We start from the raw sequence: 23,590 nt of genomic DNA on the forward strand, positions 1-23,590 counted from the left end.
AATATTAATATTTTTGGTTTGGTTGCATTACCAGATGAATGAAATGAGAATAAAGTGAAATGGATATGTGTAAATATAGATATAATGTGCATTATATTGCATATATAACATGCATATGTAACATACATATATAGTTTAGAAGTCATGAGATCTCAGAGAAAACACATCTCTGATGAAGAAAATGGCAACCATCCCCCTAACCTTCATTTTCAATATTCTTTCTTCTAGGCATCAAACACATGCCAGACTTTGAATCTTTAAAGCATTTAGGAGAATTTTATCTGCATTCTCATGTGTAATCAGAATTATAATATGGAAATTTATTGAAATATTTTTAATGCTAGAATTTTTGTGGCAAGGTTTTCCAAATTTCCTATTCATATACTAATCACATCCAGTTCCAAAACACTACAAAAAAATTTTTTTCATCACCAATAGAAAGAGATTGGTCTAACCACTTATACTAGAAAAACAAAGTGGATTAAAAAATGAACATCATCCAAAATATGACAACTCATTGAATAGGAAGACCACTGAATTAGTCCAGCACTATGAATATCTTCAAAAGAACTGAAAAAGAACAACAAACTATGGACCTAGAATTGAAGACAATGAGGAGACTAGGCTATATCAAATTCATTCAGGAAATTATCCCTGGTGCAAGAATTAATTCTTTTAGTCATTATATTCATCTTGAACACCATAATGTCTGAAGAATCAAACTTGCAGGTAGCTCAAAAGACAAAGAAATCATGTATTAGGTAGAAATAGAGATTAGCATCTTATCAACAATGACACCTACATAAGGATGTAAAAGACATTTTTAAGAACACTAAAAAAAATAAATCAGAAAATCAGGTGGATTGATCTTGTAAAAAGAGTGAGAAATAAAGAAGTCTGTGTGAAATGTTTTTTTAAACTACAAAATAAATCCTCCAGGATATTGGATAGATCTCTAAGGACAATTTATGCAAAGTTGTGGTGAAGAATCACACAAGATAAAAAGGCATTATTATGGCTATAATCTTCTCCATGGGGAAAGGATGCTTCACTGATGAAACTATGAATTTGCCAAATACTAAGATATTCAGATATAAGAATTTCTAGTTATCACATCCAAAATATGGAACACAATTGGAAAGAAATGTTGTTATATAGAAAACATGACACTAATGTAGACCCAGTAATATATGAGAAAAAAATCTTTGTGTGTTCTGCTTTTAACTGCTTCTGAATTCAATTGGTTATTTCTCTCTTTTTTATAATTAACTGTATAGACATGGAAAGGCTTCTTGAAAATGGCTCTAACCATTTTTTCTCAATATATTGCTTAGGGATTTTTTTTTCCACCTGCCTTTTGGGAATGACTCAAGAGGCAATTGCAATTATGATTTTCAAGAGAAATATAATTAAAAGAGTTGTTTGTGGAGGTAGACTTTTTCTATATAACCCAGAGAGATGACATATTTTGTTGATTGGAGTCCTGAATTTAGAGACAGAAGATGTGGGTTCAAATCCTAGTTCTGTTGCTTACCACTTCTGGAATGTTGATCAAGTCACTCGTTGGGACTCAGTTTCCTCATCTGCAAAGTGAAAGTGTTAGACTAGATGACCTAAGAAGCCCCTGATTCTATGAATAAATTATGTACCTATGCAGTCTTAAATCTCTTCCAGTCAAACTTTTTAATTAACATAAAGAGGAAAAATACATCCCATGCCTTAAATTCAACATCTATCCCTACACTTGCACAAGTATAGTATAGTCAGTATCTATAGTCACAAAACAATTCAATGAAAGACAATAGGAAGGTGGTTATGTGAGGAAAAAAGTAATTACTAGATAGCAGGCCAACTTAATTAAACCTCAAGAATATTTGAATAGAAAGAAAAATGATATGCTTGAATGGATGGAGTGAATGTGTGTGGTCATATTATTTCATGTCAGCTTTTGTCTAAAGGAATTTAGGTAGCTATCATAGGGGCAAACTATTCAGTTTTGCTTTGTGTGTTCACAGACCCATAACCAGGCTATGAAGGGCAAAGGAGGATGTTTTTAATAACAATGAGAAATTCCACTTTGGTTTTCCTATCTCTTCTTAAAAAAAAAAAGCAATCTGTCCAACAGTTGAATGTTTGGCTTTCTTTGGATAAAGCCTGATTTCCCCCTCTGATTGTCTGGGTTTGTATATCATTTTCCAGTCAGAAAGAATGTAAAGTCCTTGATGTCAGTATTAGAATAATATTGACTTATGAAAAAGTGATGTTTTTACAAATGTAGCAATAGACAAATTCCATTCCACATGCTTTTCAGCTGCCAACATTCTTTAGAATCTTAACCAAAAAGGGGGGAAGGGGGAGAGGATGCCTTAGCTAGTTGGATAGCAGCACTGCTTTTGTTATCTTAAATGGGATATTAAGATGAAATACTTGGACAGAGGAGTGTTAAGGAGTTTGTGGCAAACGCATTTTATACTATATATCAATCAGCAAGTATTTGTTAAGTACCTGCTGTGGGCCATGCCCTGGGTTAAGAGTTCGGTATTCCGGTACAAGGAAGAAACAATCCCTACTTTAACATTTTTTGTTGCTGTCCTGGATTTTGGAATTCCAGTATTGCTTAACTATGGCTTAAACTTTAGATACATAATTAATTTTTGAATATAGTCCATCTCCAGTTTATGGACTTCCTTTCTTAACTAGACACCTACTATACAAATGGTGACCTCAACCAAGTGGCCTATAGAGGTTCCCCTTCCCTGTCAATAAGCACAGCATGTGATTCCTTCCCTGTCAGTGCTGTACTACCCACTGCTCCCTGAATACCTGAATTACCACCTGCCCCGACACTGATCTTGGATAGTCTTTAGTGGAACTTACAAGAGGTAAGGAGTTCTTTCCTAGTGCTATTTGGTGGATAAAATGATCCTTGGGATATAGACTCTAAATGAGCACCCTAATGCAAATATTAATAATATGGAAATAGGTCTTGATCAATGACACATGTAAACCCAGTGGAATTGCATGTTGGCTATGGGGGGGGGTGGAGAAAGAACATGAATCATGTAACCATGGAAAAATATTCTAAATCAATTAATTAAATAAAATATTTTTAAGGCCGAAAATAAATAAATAAATAAATAGAATGGCCCTTGGTCTCCCTATTATCACTCTTAAAAAAAAAAAAAAACAAGACTTACCTTCTGTCTTAGTATCAATACTAAGTATCAGTTTCAAGACAGAATAGCAATAATGACTAGACAATTGGGATTAAATGACTTGCCAAGGGTCACACAAGAAAGCAATGTCTATGGCTAGATTTGAACCCATGACCTCCCATCTCTAAGCCTGGCATTATAGCCACTGAACCACTTCACTGCCCTGATAGTATCTCTTCATTCCTCTTTTTCTTCCTTTTTTCTATACCCAGAACTCCTGTTCTATCCCCTGACACTAAAAGTCATTTCTCCCCCTACAATGGTACATGAATAAGTTTTATTTTCCATTGTATAACCAAATACTCAGTTTTATTAGCTCTATGAATGGTGAGCAGATTTTCTGAATAACAAAATCAGTATACTTGACCTTATAACGAGTCAAGAAAGGATTTATTAAGCACGTGCACCAGGCATACCAAATATCCATGTGCAAGGTAACTTGGATATCAAGAGAGGCACTAGTAGTTACAGGTACATGATTGTACCTCATAGACTAGATAGCACTTGGCTGTGTTGTGAAGGAAATCATGGGTTCTAAGAGATGATGGAGGAATGCATTCCAGGCATTGGGGACAGCAAAGGCACAGATATAGGAAATCTAGTGTCTTGGGTTAAGAACCATAAATGCTTTCTAGAAGAGAGGTACCAAAATACATAGCCAGCAAGCAGTAAAGGGCCAACAACACTCCTGAGAATAACCCAAACCATGGTGAAATAGTTAATAACATAAATAAAAATTCAATAAAACAGATAATAGTACATTTAAAACCAAGTCAATCTGTAGCCTGAAGGTTTCTTTAGGTATGATTAAGTAGTCCCCACTTCTATTTGAGTTTAACACCATTGCCCTATGGGATCTAGATGACCAGCACACTAGATAATTCCTCTAGTTTTTTATAATACATTTTTTTAAGTCAATGAAACATTTAGACTATCCATCTATAATCTCTAATCCTCTTTCTACTTTGGGAGGCAGAGAAAGAGTGCTTGAGTTCAAATTCTGCCCCTTCCATTTATTTTTTGTGTATCTATAGTCAAGTTTTACCTCCACAGTTTGCCTCAGTTTTCTCTTCCATAAAATTTAGGGCATTGGACAAGTTTGGTTCTAAAACTCTCTTTTAGCTCTAAATATACAATCTTATATGACTCACTAATTCCCTTTTCCTACAAATCCTCAGTGGTATCTTTTTGTCCATTTTTGCAACAGTAATCATTAAAAATTTGCTGCCATTATTCTTTACCCACTCTCACTATCCAGAATGTTACCTGGAATTATGATTCTGCTGAGATCATAGAGTTCTGTGATTCATAGTCAAGTAGTATTAAAGAAGAATATTAGTGCTTAAAATACAGGCTTTTTCTCTAACAAGCAACAATAGATCAATTAAAATCTGACATAATTGTTCAGATACATCTTGGCTTCATTCCTTCTGTTTAATACCTGGACCAGTTCATGATTCCTATGTAGCACCTGTCTAAGACACCGGTGTTGTTGCTGTTCAGTCGTATCAGTCACAACTGACTCTTCATGACCCCATTCTAGGCAAAGACACTGGAGCATTTTGCCATTTCCTTCTCCAGATCATTTTTTACAGATGAGGAAACTGAGGCAAACAGAATTAAGTGATTTGCCCAGGGTCACACAGCTAGTAAGTATCTGAGGTCTGATTTGAACCCAGGAAGATGAGTCAAGACTCTTTAAAACTCAAGACTTTGGACCATTACTCTATCCATTATGCACTTAGTTGCTCCTAGGAAATTGATGTACTAATGTACTAACTCACTAGCTACATGTTATAATCTGAGCAATATGCATTCTTCATGAACTTTTTTTTTGTTTCTTTGATATGTATGTATGTACATGTGTTTAATTTGCATGAAACCCTTGGAAAACTTCTGGACTGGAGAGTGAGGGAGAAACTGCAAGGTTGCTTTGTTCTACCATAGGCTAGAGAAGGGAAGAGACACTAGTCAAAAGCCAGAGGTGACTTCAGTAGAAAGGGAGGCAGATGGCCAATGAATGGAATAGGAGAAGAGAAGGAAGAAAGGGGAAGAAAGAAGGAGCTGGCCTGAGTCCAACATGTATCTTCACAAGCTTATACTGGTAGGAAGCTAAAGTACCCCAGAGATCCTTCAGCTTTCATTCCTACTCTTAAAGCCATTCCTCTTCCCTTGCCCTATCTTACCTCAGTCTTCATTCTTAAAAGCTCTTCGAAGAAGAGTTCATTATTAATCTCTTAGAGATGAAGAAATCCTTGCTCTCCTACTTTGGTGAGGGGGAACAAGGGGTACTCGTGTCATCCCAATTTGGAACTCAGAATATTTCTTAGAAAAATATTGTGATATATGGCACTTAGGATCTTTTACTATAGTACTATTCTCCATTATAGCATTATTTCTTAAACAAATCTTAAGTAAAAACAAAAGGAACATAATATTATGAAAATAATATGGAGAAATAAGTTCGGTGTTCCAAGTAGGAAATCTAGCATAATGGATAGAGTCCTACATTCAGAAATAGAGGAAATAGAATATAGGTGGGAAAACGTTTCAGAACTCCAGCATTCAAGTGTTGATTCTGAATTTCCCAACTTTGCAACCTATCCAGAACTTCCATTTCCTCATGAAAAAGGAGGGATTGAATGAGATGTTACCTAATTTCATTTCATTTCCAAATTCCATGTGAAAAATCCTTCACCCAGAGATCATTTCCAGCCTTATTTTCTGGATTGCCTGCTATTCTCCTGAACCTCTCTTTCTGTAAATTAGAGATTCCCAAAGGAAATTGGTTTAATGGAAATCACTTGGAGATTAATTATCTATGATATGCCAAAGCCATTTAATAAATTTCAATGCGGAAAAATACCCTAGAGTGGGAATTCTTAAACTCAATTGGAAGTTATTTGTAATAACTAAAATAGGTCAATTCATTGTAATTATGAATAATCCTTTTGGCAATAAGTTAATTCACTGAGCGTCAACACTGCTCTAGGTGTTGTGGAAGACAGAAGAATGTTCTGGTAATTAACCTTAACCCCCTTGGAAAAATCCTCCCCATCTTTCCTTCTGGCCAAGTTTCTTCAGAAACATATTTTTGTGGCATTTGATTGCTGAAGAACAAAAGAAGGCCCTGCAAGGTGATGCATAAACATGCACAGCCCAGATAGAATCCCCTCATTGGAGAAATGCAAAACAAAAGGGCCTTTGATTGCTCCAAATTTTCTTTGGAAGCATGTCATGCTTCAGGCAAGCAGAAAGCCTTTGCTCTTGGAAGAAAATTTAATGAAACCAAACATGGAAGAGTACGAGCCTCCCCCCACAATTACTTCCACTTGACTCACTTAATCTTGGGTGATTATTCAATCATATCTGAAATGAGAAAATGACAGGAGTAGAATTTCCATCTCTTCTTCTGAGAGCTTATAAACATTAACAGAATAGCTGTGAACAAAAACAAATACAAATCACAATTGACACTGCCTTGTTTTTATATAGGAAGAAAAATCCCTACATTGTTAGGGAAACAGCTCAAGTTTCTGAATGCAGAAACCTGGTCAAGCCTGATGGGCGATTTCATTATGGAGGTGGAATAATGATGATTTGGAACAAATATTTCATAATGGAAGGTTATATAGGAGCTAAGCAGCCTGCTTGTTTACTTGCACCTGGACAGAAAGAGAGATTAAGCATGAAAGTAGTCCACCAAAGACCCAGGTCTTTAGCACATAGATTGGTGAATGACAGGTTCCCACTCTTTGCTGTACTATTATCATAGCATTCCACCCAGTACTGTAGCACTTTTTCCTGCTATGGCATATTGCATATTTAGTCTTAGCTAGAAACATGAAGCCAGCTTCCAATTATGTGCCTGTGCTTCATGATCCATACTGAGGCATCTCAGCAGTGACCCCCGGTCACCAGCCTTTCACTGCACAGCTGGGTCCCAGGCCACCAAGAATGAGGCAGAGCAGGGACATGGACAGGGTCAGATACACGTATCTGAACATATTTCTCCCTTGTGCATTGAGCATGCGGCTCAGGCTGCATTCCAAACCCAACAGAAATGATACTGGTTAATCTGTTATTTAGAAGGCTTAGTTTTTTCTCCACCATTAGCAAAGATCATTGAGCAATGGTGACATTGGATGTTTTTAAACACATTTGTCCTCACACATAATTCAATTACGAGCATCTTGAGACCTAGAACGGTGACCTATACTTAAATATTTCTAATCCATTGGCAAGTATATATCAAGCCCCTACAATGTGCTTCTTGATTTAGGCCACCTCCTGTGGGACGTCTCCAAACATTTATACATGACTCCTACCCTTAGGAAGCTTACAATCTTAGTGAATGAAATACTAAAGAGTTTGTGATGAACTTGATGGTTTTGAATAGGAGTGAAACAGATCTTCCAAAAAAGGAGAAATCAGTATGACCCAATTTGGTTGGGTAATATCAGGAAGAATATTGCATTTAAGGTGGGCTTTGAATTAGGGAAAGGATCACAAGGGGTAAATGAGAGAAAGAAGGGCTCTGTATCTAAAACTGGACTGAGATTTATTCCTTATAGTAAGGTAGAGATCCCTGGCTCTGGAGTCATAAGATCAGGGTTCAGAACCTGTCACATACTATTTTGTGTGTTAGATAAATCACTTAACATGACTGAGCCCCAGTTGCCTCATCTGTAAATTACAGGGATTGAACTAAATGACCTTTGAGAGGTGCTTATAGCTCTAAATTTGTGACAAGATTCCCTACCTCAAGACCCTATCGTCCACTGCCTTGCTTTCATGCAAGCCATCGCCTTTACCTGAAAGCTTCTCAGAAGAGACTATATTCTCATCCTTTCAGTACATTGTCTTCTTTGTTCAAAGCTTGGCACAGATGATACCCTCTCTCCAAAGTCTCTCTGATGAAATCTCTCTCCTTACTCAAATATTCTTAGGACAACTTAATCTGGATCTCTTCTTCACCCATATCATAACCCACCTTTTATGGCATTTACTTGTGTATGTATCATATCCCTAGAAGAGGAGTATAAGCTCTTTGAGTGCAAGGACTATGTCCTTTTTTATCTCTATATCTCTAAAGCTTAACACAATTCCTTATAGCTACTAGGTGCCTAATAAATGTTTGTTGAATTCTAGGAAGGAGGATATAGGCATGAAGTTTGGGTAGAGGGGAATGGTATGAGAATCAGAGGAGCTAAAGAGAAGGGAGAACAACCAAGAATCAGACCTCAGCAAAGAGAGGATTTCCTGCCTCTTCTGTCATTCCTAAAGAGCTGAAACCCTTTCCAGTAGTTCCCTTCACCTTCTACCTGTCTTAGTCAATTCTTCTTTTTGACTGCCATGTAACATACAAGGAGACCTTATTTCAATCTACTGCTGCCTTGTCTTGGTTGATGACACAAGGAAATAATTTGTTCACAAGAAATATAAAGGGCATGTGAAAGAATGGGCCAAAGATGACCCCAAAGTTTCTACCATGGAAGACAGCATCCATAACCAAAGGATCCTGGACTACCGTCATCTACTCATGCCTCATAGTAGCATGGAAGGGGTGGGGTCCAAGGGTCTCAAGGTCCGTGCCACCGCTACAAATTAAACTATCTTCTGAGATGGTTGAGATCTGAGAGGGGTTGAGATTTTAAGACATATATTTTGAACCTATAAGTCATACAATTGGATACCCCCATTTTACAAATGAATAGACTAAATCCTAGGACCATGGAGTGACTTGTCCAAGGTTCTATAGGTAGCAAGCGACAGAGCCAGGATTCAAATCCAGGTCTTCCAACTAGCCATTTCCATACCTTGTAGATGAGATATCCAGAAGTAATGAATTCTCAATAAGCACTTATTGTTGGTGGTATTCAGTCATTTATCCATTATGTCTGACTCTTCATGACCCTACTTGGGCTTTTCTTAGCAAAGATATTAATTTTCCATTTCTTTCTCTAGTTCATTTTTTAGATGAGGAAATTGAGGCAAATGGGATCAAGTTACTTGCCCAGAGTCACACAGCTAGTTTAGTGTTTGAAAACAGATTCAACCTGAAGAGGAATCTTCCTGGCTCTAGTCTAGACAATCTATCCATTGACCACCTAGATGCCTTAAAGCATTTATTAAGCACCTGCTTTATATGTTGGACATTGTGCTAAGCAACAGTGTTATGACAACAAAAATGAAAAAATAATCCGTTTGATTAATTAAAATAATATAAGATACTATATATAATTTGGGGTGAGGAGAGGGCACTGGAAACTTGAGAGGATCCAGAAAATCTTCTTGTAGAAAGTAGAGGTTGAACTGAATCTTAAAGGAAGCCAGGTATTCTGAGAAATGGTTACCAGGGATGTGATTTTCTTAGTTTGGGTATATTGACCTTGAAGTAATTGTGAGACAAACCACTGGAGATGTTTTCTAGACCAGTAATGTCCAACTGAAATAGAAACACCTTTCCATCCACATAATGATTCAGAAAACCACAACTTATTGTTAAATTTATGGTTGGACTGAATATTGCCAGGGATTTGATATCTAAACCCCAAAAATGATTACTAAAGTAAAATGGAATCTATGGTAGTTTATTTACAATAGAGGGAAACATACTAAGGGAGAGAGCGAGCGAGAGAGAGAGAGAGAGAGAGAGAGAGAGAGAGAGAGAGAGAGAGAGAGAGAGAGAGAGAGAGAGAGAGAGAGAGAGCGCGAGCGAGAGCAAGCTCTGGCTTCCTCTGAGCCAGATAGGAATTCAAAGGCCCCAGCCAGGGGAAAGGAGAATCCAAACAATGGGCTCATGCCACCAGAAAGGGCAAGGAAGGAAGTCAGCCTTTACACTCACCACATTGTCAGTTCAATCAGCAGATTCTTTTATCAGCCTCAAACTCCAAGTGTGACTCTTCACTCCAAGTGTCTTTCTTCACTCCAAGTGACTCCCTTCAAGTGTCCCTTCACTCCAAGTCCGAGTGTCTGTCCTCTGTGTGTCTCTGTTTCTACTTTTAAAGACCTTTTTCTCTTGTCTTCCCCTAAATTTTTATGTCTACCAATCACAGCTGATGCTCCACTCCAGGACTGTCCACTCTTTCACAGAGCTCCCACTCAATGTATGAAATGGGTGTGGTTAAAATCCAAAATGGAGAGATCTCCATACTCAACTTTAAGTACTGTGCTTTACACTTTGGATATTAAAATCTAAAAATAGACGGGGATAACAATTTAATCTTCATAATCAAGGAAGAGTTAAGTACCTTCATTGTAACAACCAGGAGAGAGCCAAATCCAGTCTTCACATTATTTATCACATGTTATTTATATTGTATTTTATATTGTATTCTATTACATATTCTGTTATATTTTCATTTATTTTGCTAAACAATTCTTAATAACCAAAGTTTTTAAACATTTCTCAATTAAGTTTAATTGGGGTGGGGGACATTTTTCCCAAAGGGCTGCAAATTTGACATCTCTGCTTTAGACAATTCAGTATAAAAAGTACAATAGAAAGACCAGGGGTAGAGATGTTAATTCAGTGGGAACATTCTCATTAATATAATTATAGCCTATAAGTGCTGAAAGGAATCTTAGAGTTTATCTTATTTAACCAACAGACATGACCAAACATTCTTTCTCCAAAATTTTCAACAAATTCTTTACATCAAGGCTCTTCCTGAAGACCTTCAATGATTCTGAATCCATTACCAATTAAGACAGCTCATTCCATTTTGTAATCACTACTATTAAGAAGTTATTAGTTTCATCAAGCTGAAATCTATTACTCTCCCTCCCATGATTCCTGGCTTTGTTCCCTAGGGTCAAGGAGAAAACTCTTAACTACTTTTATTTTTTTTTCAAATGGCAGCCCCTCCAGTCATTTAAAGTCAGCTACATCTCCTCTGTTAAATCTTCTCTTCTCCATGATAAACCTCTCTAGTTCCTTTAACTATTCTTTATATTATATTTTCTCTAGGTTTTAAATATTCTGGCCATTTTCTTTTGGAAATGTTTGGTTCTCTTTCCTATAACAGGGTCACCAAAACTAAACATAGTACTTTGGTTGTGATGCAATCATGATAAATATTATGATATTATCTATCTCTTGTTCTTGTCACAATGTTTCTTTGGATATCACCTAGACTAGCCTTAGTCTTTTGGCTACTATGTCACCAGATTAAAAATTATTGAGCTTTGATTCCACTAAGACTTCCAAATCTTACTTACAAAGAATTTGAGTTGACACTGCCTCATTCTTCCCATATTTTTTGTAACCCAATCACATTTGTCCCTATTAAGTACCATTTATTTTCATTTGATGAGTCATTCTAGCTGGTTCAGATATATCTGGATCCCAATTCTGTCATCAAATCTGCTAATGATGCCTTCAAGCTTCATGAAATCTGAAAATTTTGTTAAATTTGTTAGTACACCTTCCAAGTGACTGATAAAAATGTTAAGCACACAGGGCCAAGCCTAGATCCCTGGGGCAGTCTACAAGAGAACTCTCCTGGAATTTACATCCTCCTGTTAACTGTTCAAGTATGGTCATTCAGTTAGTTCCTAATCTCCAAAATGTACTCATGCATTTCTTTGGGTACTTTCCACAAGAATAGCATGAGAGACTTTGTCAAATGATTTTTTAGAATCAAGTGTGGCATAGTTTTAGAATGCTGGGCTTGAAATCCCAAGGACCTGCATCTGGACTCTGCTCCTGACATTAACTCTTTAAACAGGAGCAAGTTACTTAATCTCTCAGAACCTGTTTCCTCATCTATAAAATGGGGATCTGTTATAACTCTCAGAGGATTGTCATGAGGCTCAAAAAAGTTAATGTATGTATTTTGCCAACCTGAACATGCTATGCAAAAATTAGTTATTATTACATGACAAACTAGTGGAGGTGGGAGGGTGGTAGAATTTTCCCATAATGGCACTTGCATAACTGCTTCTATAGGTGCCTGGGGAAGTAGTAAGATTACTTATGACCCTTAAGCACCAACACATAGCTAAGAACCGAGGAGGCTAGAAGCCTGCATAACCAAAGGAGGATATGGAATTGGGAATTTGGAAAGATAAGGGTGAGAGTAGTTGTACTTGAAACAAGCTCTCTGATCAGCTCTTGTAGGGAGGGAAGTATTGAATTAGTTTTCCCATCCTCCAATTGTTTGATCACTTATCCCTTTGGGTCAGGGCATGGCCCTTCCTTTGGAAATTGTTAGAAAAAAGGACTATATTCCTGGAAGATAATAAAGAAGAAGGCCAGGAATAAAGTCTATTGCATTGGCTATCTATGGATTATTAAAAAGATCAAATTTGAGATTCTAGAACAAAGTAGCCAACCTGCCCTCTTAGGTTTTAGTTAAGTTTTAAGTGATGGGATTTACAATGGAATGGGACTCTGGAAGTCCCCATTCCCCATTCAAATGGAAGTCCCCATTATGCCCCATTCAAAAGGAAGAAAAGACTAAGAAAGGGGTGAGTTGGTATATGTCTTAGTAATACTGTATAAACTTATTTGAGAAAATGTAGGAATCTGAGTAGGCATGATAGAGCATATCTAGGTGAGAATCAATGAAGTCTGAAACAGAAATGATATTGCTTCATACACATTGTAACAAGGGAGGAGTTAGACATTTGGGGAACAGATCAAAAACCGATTGTGGACGTATAATTTTGGAGTTCTAGGGGACTTCTACTATGTGTAATTTGCTAGTACTCTTTTTTTTTTTTTAAGAAGAGCAACCAATAAATTTGTGCTCTGTGACTACCAAATCATGATCTCATCCTTTAAAGGGTAGGGAAAATAATGATGGTACCTGATCCTGGACTTGTATCTGACTAAAGGGGCAAGAGTTGATTTTTAAAGTAAATAGGTTGCTAAAGTAAAAAGTAAACATTGATTGCTAAAATAGAAAGAACAAGAACCTTAAGGGGAAGTAGATATTCCATCACTGAGTTCATGATAAAGGAGTGGAATACTAGACAGATTGCTGTGAAAGATAAACTTAGGAAAACAGATTTTTAAATGTTCAAACAAACAACAAATAGGATTATAAGAACCTAACACTTTCTAAGGGGAAGTTAGCCCAAGAAGTATGAGAAGTTCTTAAAAATGAAATTCTGAACATACAAGAAAGAAAATAAATTTTTAAAAAAGAAAGAAAATAAATTGATGGGCAGAAAAGAGAAGAGATGCCTAAAAAGACCTATGTGGATGGAAAGGAATATCATGGCACTTAGATTTTAAAAGCTCCTATCTCCCCATCTCTCACATTCTCCCTTTTCTCTACTTGAGACCCCCCACCTCCTAGTCTTTTTTCAACTCTTAATCAGAATTGTGCAGCAGCCATTTAATTGGTCTCCCTGCCTCAAGTCTCTCTCTCCCCTTTCCATTCCATCTTGCACACATCCACCAAAGTGATTTTCTTAAAGCAGACATATGATCATGTCACTTGCTTAGGCAATAAATTCCAGTATTTCCCTATTGACTCTAGAATTCAGTCATTTCATCATTATTTCATTCCTGGTCAACCTTGTATTTTGTAAAAGTTTTATATGATACATAGTTATTAGTACAGTACTCTAGGTATTTAATTTATAAATAATTAAATATACATATGTGGGGGTTGTATACTTAAGTTGTTTTTTATGGAGATTTTTCAAAAAAGTTTGAAGAACACTTCTCTATTCAGTTATTCTTCCTTCTGTTTAATACCTATTACTATCTGAAGTACCAGATATAAGAATTATGTGAGCAGTTTTTCTCCAGTTTCAGTTTATGGTCCCCTTGAATCAATTTGCAAGTCTCCAGAAGATGATGTTTTTATTGGCCCATGTTAAGTTCACTCCATTCATCCCTTGCTAAGAGTCCATCATTCCTATCTTTTCAACTTTGGTACACAAAGCCACTGGATTTACAAAAAATGAAAATAATTAAAGAACTTTGAGATAATCATTTTAGCAAGAGTGATTAAAGAAATAAGAATTCAAGAGGTTTAAGGGTCTTCAGGAAGTTACAAGTTGAATGATGAAGAATGGACACAGTAGATGTAGACTACTCTTTTAACAAGTTGGTTAACAAAGAGAAGGTAAAAGCTTTAGTCCATGACTTGAAATGATGATGTTGGTGATATAATGATAATGATAGCTAGTATTTCACCTACCATATGCCAGGCACTATGCTAAGTGCTTTAAAAATAATAACTCATTTGATTCTCACAATAACCCTGGGAGGTAGGTTCTATTATTATCTCCATTACACAGTGGAGGAAACTGAGCTAGAGGTTAAATAGCATACACAGAGTCACAAAGTTAGTAAATGTCTCAGGTCAAATTTGAACACACATCTTCTGGTCTCCAGGTCCAGTGCTCTAGCCAGTGTTCCACCTAGCTCACAAAGGAAGAAATAACTGGATAAATGAAGAACTTTGGTCTTCCTTCACCCTTTTCACCAATAATTCAGGGACTCCCTATGAGTGCAACACACTTGGATTTTTAAAAAATTAGAGAAAAATGGAATTTTCTAGAGGCTTTCCCTTTAAAAAATGGAAAACAAGATGATGATCATGATGATCATGATGATGATGATAATGATGATGTGTGTGTGTGTGTGTAGGTGTGGTGTGGTGGTGGTAGTACTGGCAAATAACTCCCCCATTTCTCATCTCTATCAGAACGGACAACTCTGTCAAGATAATAACCGTGCTAATCCTAATGACCATGATAGGGGATAATAATCATATACTACTTTTTAATACATGGCCATATGTCTGTTAGTATGTCATGAGGAACAGCCCTGAGAGGGATCATTAATGACTTGATTGTATCATTTCATTTCAAGACAGGGATGAGTAATAATTTTTTACCATCTTAATGCCAAATGCATTAGCAATCAGGAGATTGAAATGTGGATGTCAAAGTCACATAAGTATTGTAAACATATCCTGTAGGTATACAAATTTCAGAAGATGCCAGGTCTGAAACTTTATTTTTTTCTAGCTGCCATTATTTATGTTCAGAACCACCATTTCCACATTGGAAAATCCTATTTCTGAATCATGTAATGTCTGAAACTAGATTCAAATAAGTCATCATTTAACTCACAAATAAGCTGTTTTGAGGGGCAATTTGGTGGCTCAGTGGATGGAGAGCCAGACCTAGAGATGGGAGGTCTTGGGTACAAATATGGCCTCAGATACTTCCTAGTTGTGTGACCATGGGCAAGCCTTTTAAATCCTATTGCCTAGCCCTTTCCACTCTTCTGCCTTGAAACCTTTACATAGCATTGATTCTCAGATAGAAGGTAAAGATTTATTAAAAAAAAAAAAGAAAGTGATTGTTTTACTAATGATGTTCTTTTCCATTCCTCAACACTGAATTATTTCTTCCAAAAGTATTGTGGTCATAATCTATATTTGAATATATAATTATATAACATTATTGCTATACTTCCAGAAAATTAGAGCATCCTTTTTTGCCTTTCCATCTTTAGGCTTTCACACTATAGTTTTCAGTCATACATGTGAAAGAGATAGATGAAAATGGGAATAGGGAATATTAGAAAAAAATACAAAACATTTTTTTCTTGATCTCTTAGAGAGTTTTCTGGGAAATGGAAAACAGAAATTTGTCTACCTTCTTTTTCTCTATTTTCCCAGACATTCACATTTTAAAATATGCTAAACACAGTACTTTAATGTGCAAATGAAGGAAAAATAGTGCATTTTAATGTTTCTAAACTGACATAATGGCTAGATTTGTAAGGAATACTAGGTAAATAAGTATTTAGTATTTTTGACTTGCCCTCTGAGAAAATTTCCATTTTCTTCTAAAAGCAAAAAACTCCTCCTTTCTCATGGAATCCAAATTTTTCAAGAATTTGCACCTCACAATAGATGTTAGTAGAATGTGTTTCTAATAATCTACATTTCCAGAACATAGAAATTCCTACTTTAAAGTAGAACAGAATCAGATGGAAGTCGGTCTGTGATTTCACCCACCCATTAATTTATTCAATCTCTTTAGAGGAAAGACTATTTAAAATGATCTCACCTTGACTGTTCTACTATGTTTCTTGTATTTTAAGGTTCTATCTATACAGTGCTACTCTTTAGCATGACTTTTCATTACATACTTAGGAACACAGAATATTAGAACTTGAAGAGACCTTAAGAGAACAGCTAGGTGAGCCCAAACTTTTCATTTTGCTGATAGAAAACTGAGGCCCCAAAGTCTGAAATCACAGAATGATTATTGGATCTTGGGTTTTAGAATTAAGAAGGATTATAGTTGGAAGGAGCCTTTGAAGTCAACTGCCTCATTTTATAGAGAGGACCAGTCATTTATCTGAAGTTACATATGTAGTAAATGAAAGAATTCAGATTCATTCTCAGGTCCAGTGACTCCAAGTTCAGAGTTCTATCTGTTCTAGTCAATTCTTCTCACTTTATACTGAAGTAAACTGAAATTTAGAAGGGAAAGACATTGTTCAAGGTCATTCAACTAATAAGTAGCAGAACTATGATCCTCTTACTTAGAAACCAGTTGTCTTTACACTAGTCCACCATGCTTCTTAAAGAAATGGGGCACACATAGCCAGTGTGAAATTTGTTTTGTTTGATATATGTATTATAATGGTTTTGGTTTTTCTTTGTTCTCAGTGGTCTGGGGGCAGTGGAAATAAAAGAAAATATTTTTTCATTCAAAAAAATTAAATTAAAATTTTTAAATAGATCATAATTTTATTCATGACAGTCTATTATGTGATGGTGGGGTGAAGGATAAGAAATGAGGAATCAAGTGGTGAGGGGGAAGAAGGAAGAGTAATACTGGTGGTAGAGTTGCCATGGTTTTAGAAAGGCTGTTGTATCAAAATGTTATTGTCCTTCATCCCTCTGACCCTTTGGGAGAATTCTCCCATGACCTCCCTCATTATTGTTCCCATCTGCAATCTGCTTAAAACCTAAATCCTATAGACAAGCAATCTAACTCTCCCTTTGCAGCTCATAATAACCACTTTATAAAAACATAACTATAAAGCCATGCCAATGCTAAGGAAAACTTGCAGGCATACACGTGACCTTAATTTCATGAAAAGTCTTTATTACTACCGATAACAGTAAAAGCCTCGAGAATGGGTAGGTAATAGAAAGCAGATAGGGGTCTGATGACTACTACTCTGGGTAAAACATATGGGCCCCAGAACACATTTTAAGTATAGAAGATAAATTAGAAGTGATTACCAGAATTCATGCTAAGCCTTGATTTTTTTTCCTTCTTCCAATTTTATTTAAGCAGCATGTGTTTTTAGGTTAGCACCCAAATAACAAACATACCTTACAAAGGCCTCAAGAGGATTAGGCATTCACTGAGATTTTTGGTCAGAAATGCAAATGTAGACTAGCGTGTGCTGACGCTGAGCAAATGGTTTTGCAAAAGCTATTTTGCACATGCTAAATGGTCTTCTCCCTCAGACAGGGTCACTGTACCATTTCTGCTTTCCTGGACTGAGCACAGGACATATGTTTATAAATCACTCGACTTTATGAGGTTGGAAAAATACTTCTCTCTAAACAGTAACTTACTGCTGATTAAAAAACACACAAACTAGCCAAAAATAATCCACCGTACTTTTACTGAACATCTGCTTTCTTTTCTCTCCCCTTCTTCAAGCTTATATAATCTGAGATCTCTACCACCAAGGTACTTCTTTGATGCCTCACCTCGGCTTGCAGGAGGTGCTGGATTCTTGAAAGCTATACTAGCAGAATATAAGCCCTAGAGGTCCAACTAAGCTGGAATAGCTCTGAGTATCAGGCCAGTAGCAAAGGACCAGCCTAGTAAAGTCGAGAAAAATCTATTACTCAAGTGGTGATAGAGAGAGGAATGGTTTGTTTGTTAGTTTTGAGCTCCGGTCCCCTAATGTATAATGAGATCAATATCTCCAGTGGTAGAAGAGCCTGTCTATTCTGATGATCCTTGAAATACTGGAAAGATATAGGATCAGAGCTGGAAGAAACCTGAGAGGCCATCTAGTCATTTTACAGATGGGGAAACTAAGGTCCAGGGAGATTAAGGCTATTTCCCAAGTTCACACCACATCAGAGACAGATTCTGAACCCAAGTCCTCTGGCTCCAAAATCCATGTTCTGTCTCTGGTAGCCTGATGTTTCTTAGGATTAAAATTTTCACAAGTAAATTTTTCATGACTCTATTATTTTTGTAACATCTTAGATACCAACTGATAGTCCAACTAAATATGTTGCTGATGCTATTAGTACTACTGTGAATATACATTTTAACAAGAGAAAGAAATATAGGAAACTAGGCTCTTGAAAGCACAGATACCAAAAAAATGTGATAATTTTCACTTCCCATCATACCGTTGGGATTTGTCCCTCATTCACCAAATGCCAATACACTGGTTTAGCTAATTGTACCTTTCTTGGTTCTTATATATCATTCTGCCTTCTCAGGAAAATATTCCCAAGAAGTTCTCCTTTTCCATCTTGGTTCTTTTTTTTTTCCTTCCCCATTTTCTTAGCTGCGGTCAAGCATGGAGCTCGATCAAGATATCTTCAATAATTGCCTCACCATTCAGCCTCTCCAACCTACTACTTCCCCACAGGATGTTGCCGATGGTACCATGGGAAGATCTCCAGGATCTGTCCACGACATCTATTCAGGTAAAACTTAGAGAATGGAAGCAAAATGACATTAGTCCTCTATTTCTTCATTTTTTGTTGTTAAAAAAAATGTTTACTCAAGAAAAACCTCCTCCTTCAAATCTATTGTATTGTACTTAACAGGTAGCTACAGATTGGCATGTATGTGTTTTTCATGATTCCTGAAATAATTTTGGCAGCAGACTGTTTTTTCTCATGAAGAAACAAAATCAAGGAAAACATTTGTCCTACTAGAACTGGACTGCTGCCAACAGTTTTGTTCACTCATCCCTTTTCAGTCACCTTAAATTCATTAAACTTGATTTAGAACTCAGAAGCAATGTTCCTCTTGAAGCAGGTCACGGACTGCTTGTGTATTTCCTAATAGAACAACATAAAGCATGGTCTTCTTTGCATTTTAAAAGGAAGTCCTATTAAGTCATGTTCTCTAGGAAAATACAAATCAGCAAATTAGGCTGGATGCTTTTTCATTACTGTTTGTCACCATCCATAATGCCATGGTTTCCAAGTTGTCTTTACCCTGGCTCGGTTTAAGAAATAGCTGACTTCATGTCTGAATATTTCATGTATGTATTGAGAAATGGGAAAGGACCCCCCATATAGGAGGCAAATTATTTTCATTCTCAAGACTCACTGATTTGGTGGCATCACTTAGGTGAAAGACATGCGTGGGTGTGTTTTCAAACTTGACAGTTCTCCATCTGTTTATTCAAATGCCAAAAAAGTACATTAAGCAAGTTGTTCTGTGAGGCCACATCCTCAAGAAATGTATAGTAATAATAAGAGTCAGTTATATGATGCATTAATGTTTGCAAAGGATTTCACATACTTCGTTTCATTGAAGCTTCCTCACTTTCTTATGAAGTGGGTACTATGGGTATTATTATCCCTATGTTACAGATAAGAAAATTGAATCAGACCCTAAGGGCAGAGACCATCTTATTTCCAAACTAAAAATTACTGAAGAGTCTAGTTCATTACCATGGCTATAATTTTTAAATTATTTAATTCCTGTGTGGTGAACATGTATCATGATGACCAAAAATTCCAAAATGGCCAAATATTACATAAAAATACATCCAATCTCTAACAACACATATCCATTCATAAACATATATATATATGTGTATATATATATATGTATATATATATGCCACACAATCTTATTTTTTTTAAAACCCTTACCTTCTGACTTGGAATCAATACTGTATATTGGTTCCAAGGCAGAAGAGTGGTAAGGGTAGACAATGGGGGTTAAGTGACTTGCCCAGGGTCACATGTCCTGGAAGTATCTGAGACTAGATTTGAACCTAGGACCTCCCCTCTCTAGGTCTGGCTCTCAATACACTGAGCCACCCAGCTGCCCCACACACAATCTCATGTACAACATCTACAGTAAAAGAATGGGGCTGAATTCTCTCTAGGTTCATAGACAGGTTTCCTCATTTCATGTGTATTTGATTTGCACAAATTCATTTTTATCCATTTTCAAAAATATTTATTAAGTCCCCTGTAATGGACTAGGCTTAGTGCTGCTGTGTTTATCTATTCATCTTTGTGGCTCTATTTACATGATGATATTCCCCAGCTATTTTCAGGATACATCATGTAATATAAACTTACTAAGCCATCGAGAACATACCAGGGAATGAAAAGGAAAATGATCATGAATTTAGAGCTGGAGGAATACAAAGATGGTTTATTCTAGTCCTCTGATTTTAAAGAAGAAAAATCTGATCCAGAGAGATTGAATGATTTACCCAGAGTCACAGAGCTAAAATTTGGATATAAAACTTTGAATCGAATTATAATCTTCCTTCTCCTCAAAGGTCAGAAAGTAAAAGTAATACAAGTACAAAAAAAGCTAAAATAAAAGCCTATAAACTAATTAACTTCCATGTAAAAAGGGAAGAGGTGAGATGAGGAGAGAGAAATGAACAATTTAAGTAAATTGAAAAGGAATTAGGATTTGCTTCCTTTACAACCCTAATGACATAACAATAAAAAGAAAGACTTAGGAAAAATAAACCTCCCTCCCAGTTTTACCCTTAAGCACAGCAAGTGTACTTTGTTGTAAGTGCCTTTTGATGGACTCATTCCCCTCAAGGTATAAAACTAGAACCTGTGTAATGGGACATTAGACACCAGAATACAGAATAATAATTCAGGACAGGGCAAAACATTTGGGAATTTAAAGTGTGAAGAAGGTGAAATCTCTGAAATGGAAACTTTTAGAGCTGGCAGAAGGTCTTTACAGGACGTAACGAAAGCTCTGAAATGGAAACTTTTAGTGCCAGTCAAGAGTGGTTTGCAAAATTTTAAGGGAGCCATAGTTTGCATAAAATTAAGTCAACTGGGAAGGTGGCCATCTCCAATACAGTTACATTTTGTAAGTTTCCTGAAGTGCTGAAAACAACTGTCGAAGAAGGTGGGTACACCCATCACCGAATTTTGCCAGTTGATGAGATGTCATTATTGGAAAGGTGTATCCTAGAGGACATTGTGGAACATATGATTACACCAGGGTTCACTGCTATCAAATATTGCCTGGTGTGTCTTCTTGGAGATAGTGTTAAAGACTTTCTTTTAGATTGAAGCTTTTCTCCTAAACCATTCTGAAAATCCCAACTCTGTGAAGGCTTGTTCCATCCAGAATCTACTAACAATTTGGCAATCAAACAGAAAGGATAGTCAAGTATTCTTCCTCAGGAATGGGTCACTCACTGTTATGGTGCTGCTAATCTACAGTAAGGCATTACCTAATTTTTCAGTAATGCCCTAGGCCAGTCAGTAAGAATTAATGGAAAGGATAAACTTGCAGTTAGAGGAAGCATGGTTGAGTCTTAGAACGACATGGGTACCCTGGACAGCTGCTCAGTCATGGAATATCCACAATAATTACAATTGTTTTCCAGGTGATAATCTGTATTCCAAACTGAGAAAAGACTAAACTCGCTGTTATATGAAGCTTTGATGCTTACAAAATATTATTTCTCACAACTCTATGAGAGATACAAGAGACAAGTAATATCGTTCCCATTTTAAAGATGAAGAGACTGACTCCTGGAGGGGTTAAGTTAAAAGGTTAAGCATAGGGTCACACAGCCAGTTAGAATTATAGTTGGCAGCTTGAAACTAGAAATCCTTATGCCAATACCAATTCTCTCTGTGGTGTAGTAGATGGGGCAAGTGGGATAGCACATTTGCCAGACCTTGTTCTTGGCACTAGGGATCAGAGATACATAGACAAAATGAAATAAGCTCTCCTCTCAAGGACCTTAAACTCCATAAGGTGGAGGTACACTGTAAAGAACAATGAATGACTAGAGTCAGAGGACCTGGGTTCAGATCCCTCCTCATCTGATGCGTAATAGGGACATTGGACAAGTCTTAACTTCCCTTGACTTCAGTTTCCTCATCTGTAAAATGAGAAAGTTGGACTCAGTGGTCTCTGAGGTCACCTTCCAAATCTGGAGTTTTGATCCTATGAGTTTATGAATATGTTCTAAGTGTCTCAAAAGTCTTAATGCAGTTTTAGGCTTTCATAGCTGGGATCAGAAAAGGCTTCATAGAAGCAACGCTTGAGTCAAGTATTGAAGGAAGTAAAAGATTTTGTGATAGAGAAGTTAGGAAAAAGAACCTTCCTGGGCATGAAGATAGGGAGCAGCAAGAAGGCCAGTTTGTAGCAGAGAGCTGGAGAAAGAGAATTATGTATAATGGGGTAGAGAAAGTAAGTTGAGGTGAGCTTGCAAAGGACTTTCAAAGCCAGACAGGAATTCACATTTTATTCCAAAAGCAATGAAGAGGCCATGGAGTTTACTAAGTCAGAAAAAACTCCCTTTGAATTTTAGGGAGGAAAAACACTAAATGGCACTCCTGTGACTTGGGCTATGAAGATGTCAGCAAGCTAATGTAGCTGAGTCGTTGAAGTCCTGTTCCTCCCCCACCGCGGAAGATCTATGAAACGAAAAACTGAGATCCTGATGGGAAAGGACAGCTTCCAGAAGATTAGTGTAGCAGAGATTCACCTGTGCCCTCTGCACTGATTAGAAAGCAGTTTTGTCTGAAGTCTTGTCACATTTTGAGGCAGGTTTGCAAATCCTGATAAAATCTCTATCATGAACATGGCTTTGGGTTTTGAAGAGGCATTAGTGTCTTGCTCAGTTGTTATAGAGAAATGTGCAGTGAAAAGAATATTTTTAAGCACTTAAGTCAGACCCCACACCTGAAAAACACGGATTGCTTATCTTAAGAGATAAGATTTCTCCTTTTCCTTATATCAATGAAAATAATAATATGCATCTATTGAACAGTAGCAAACAAGTGATCCATATCAGACCCTGCTTAACATCCAGGCATCTACTGAGCTATCTTGCCATCCACCCATCCTGCTTCTGGACTTGTCAAGTAATTGCTCTAGGGACCCCCTGGTCATCCATAAGACTTCCCAGTCCAAAACTCCTTTCCCTCAACACTATTCCTCTTTTTATATTGTCTTCACCTATTGGGATGTACATTTCTTGAGGGCAGGCATTATCTCATTTTTTAATTAATTCTTCCAGCATTGAATACAGTTAAATGATTAATTATATTTTTATTTTGTTCAGTCATTTCAGTCATGTCTGACTCTTTCTGAGCCCAGTTGGAGTTTTCTTGGCAAAAATACTGAAATGGTTTGCCAGTTCCTTCTCC

At 36.7% G+C, this 23,590-nt stretch overlaps 1 protein-coding gene across 1 annotated transcript in view; it reads left to right on the plus strand.

Annotated features, from left to right (window-relative positions):
• The window catches only part of GLIS3 (GLIS family zinc finger 3), a 601,540-nt gene that overhangs the window by 456,572 nt on the left and 121,378 nt on the right, over window positions 1-23,590 (plus strand). Inside the window, exon 7 of the mRNA XM_056805458.1 lies at window positions 18,757-18,898. Within this exon, the coding sequence (XP_056661436.1) occupies window positions 18,757-18,898 (142 nt within the window). The remainder of the gene's footprint in view (window positions 1-18,756; window positions 18,899-23,590) is intronic.

This window comes from Monodelphis domestica, chromosome 7 (genome assembly GCF_027887165.1).
Source record: "Monodelphis domestica isolate mMonDom1 chromosome 7, mMonDom1.pri, whole genome shotgun sequence".
Classification (NCBI taxonomy): Eukaryota; Metazoa; Chordata; class Mammalia; order Didelphimorphia; family Didelphidae; genus Monodelphis; species Monodelphis domestica.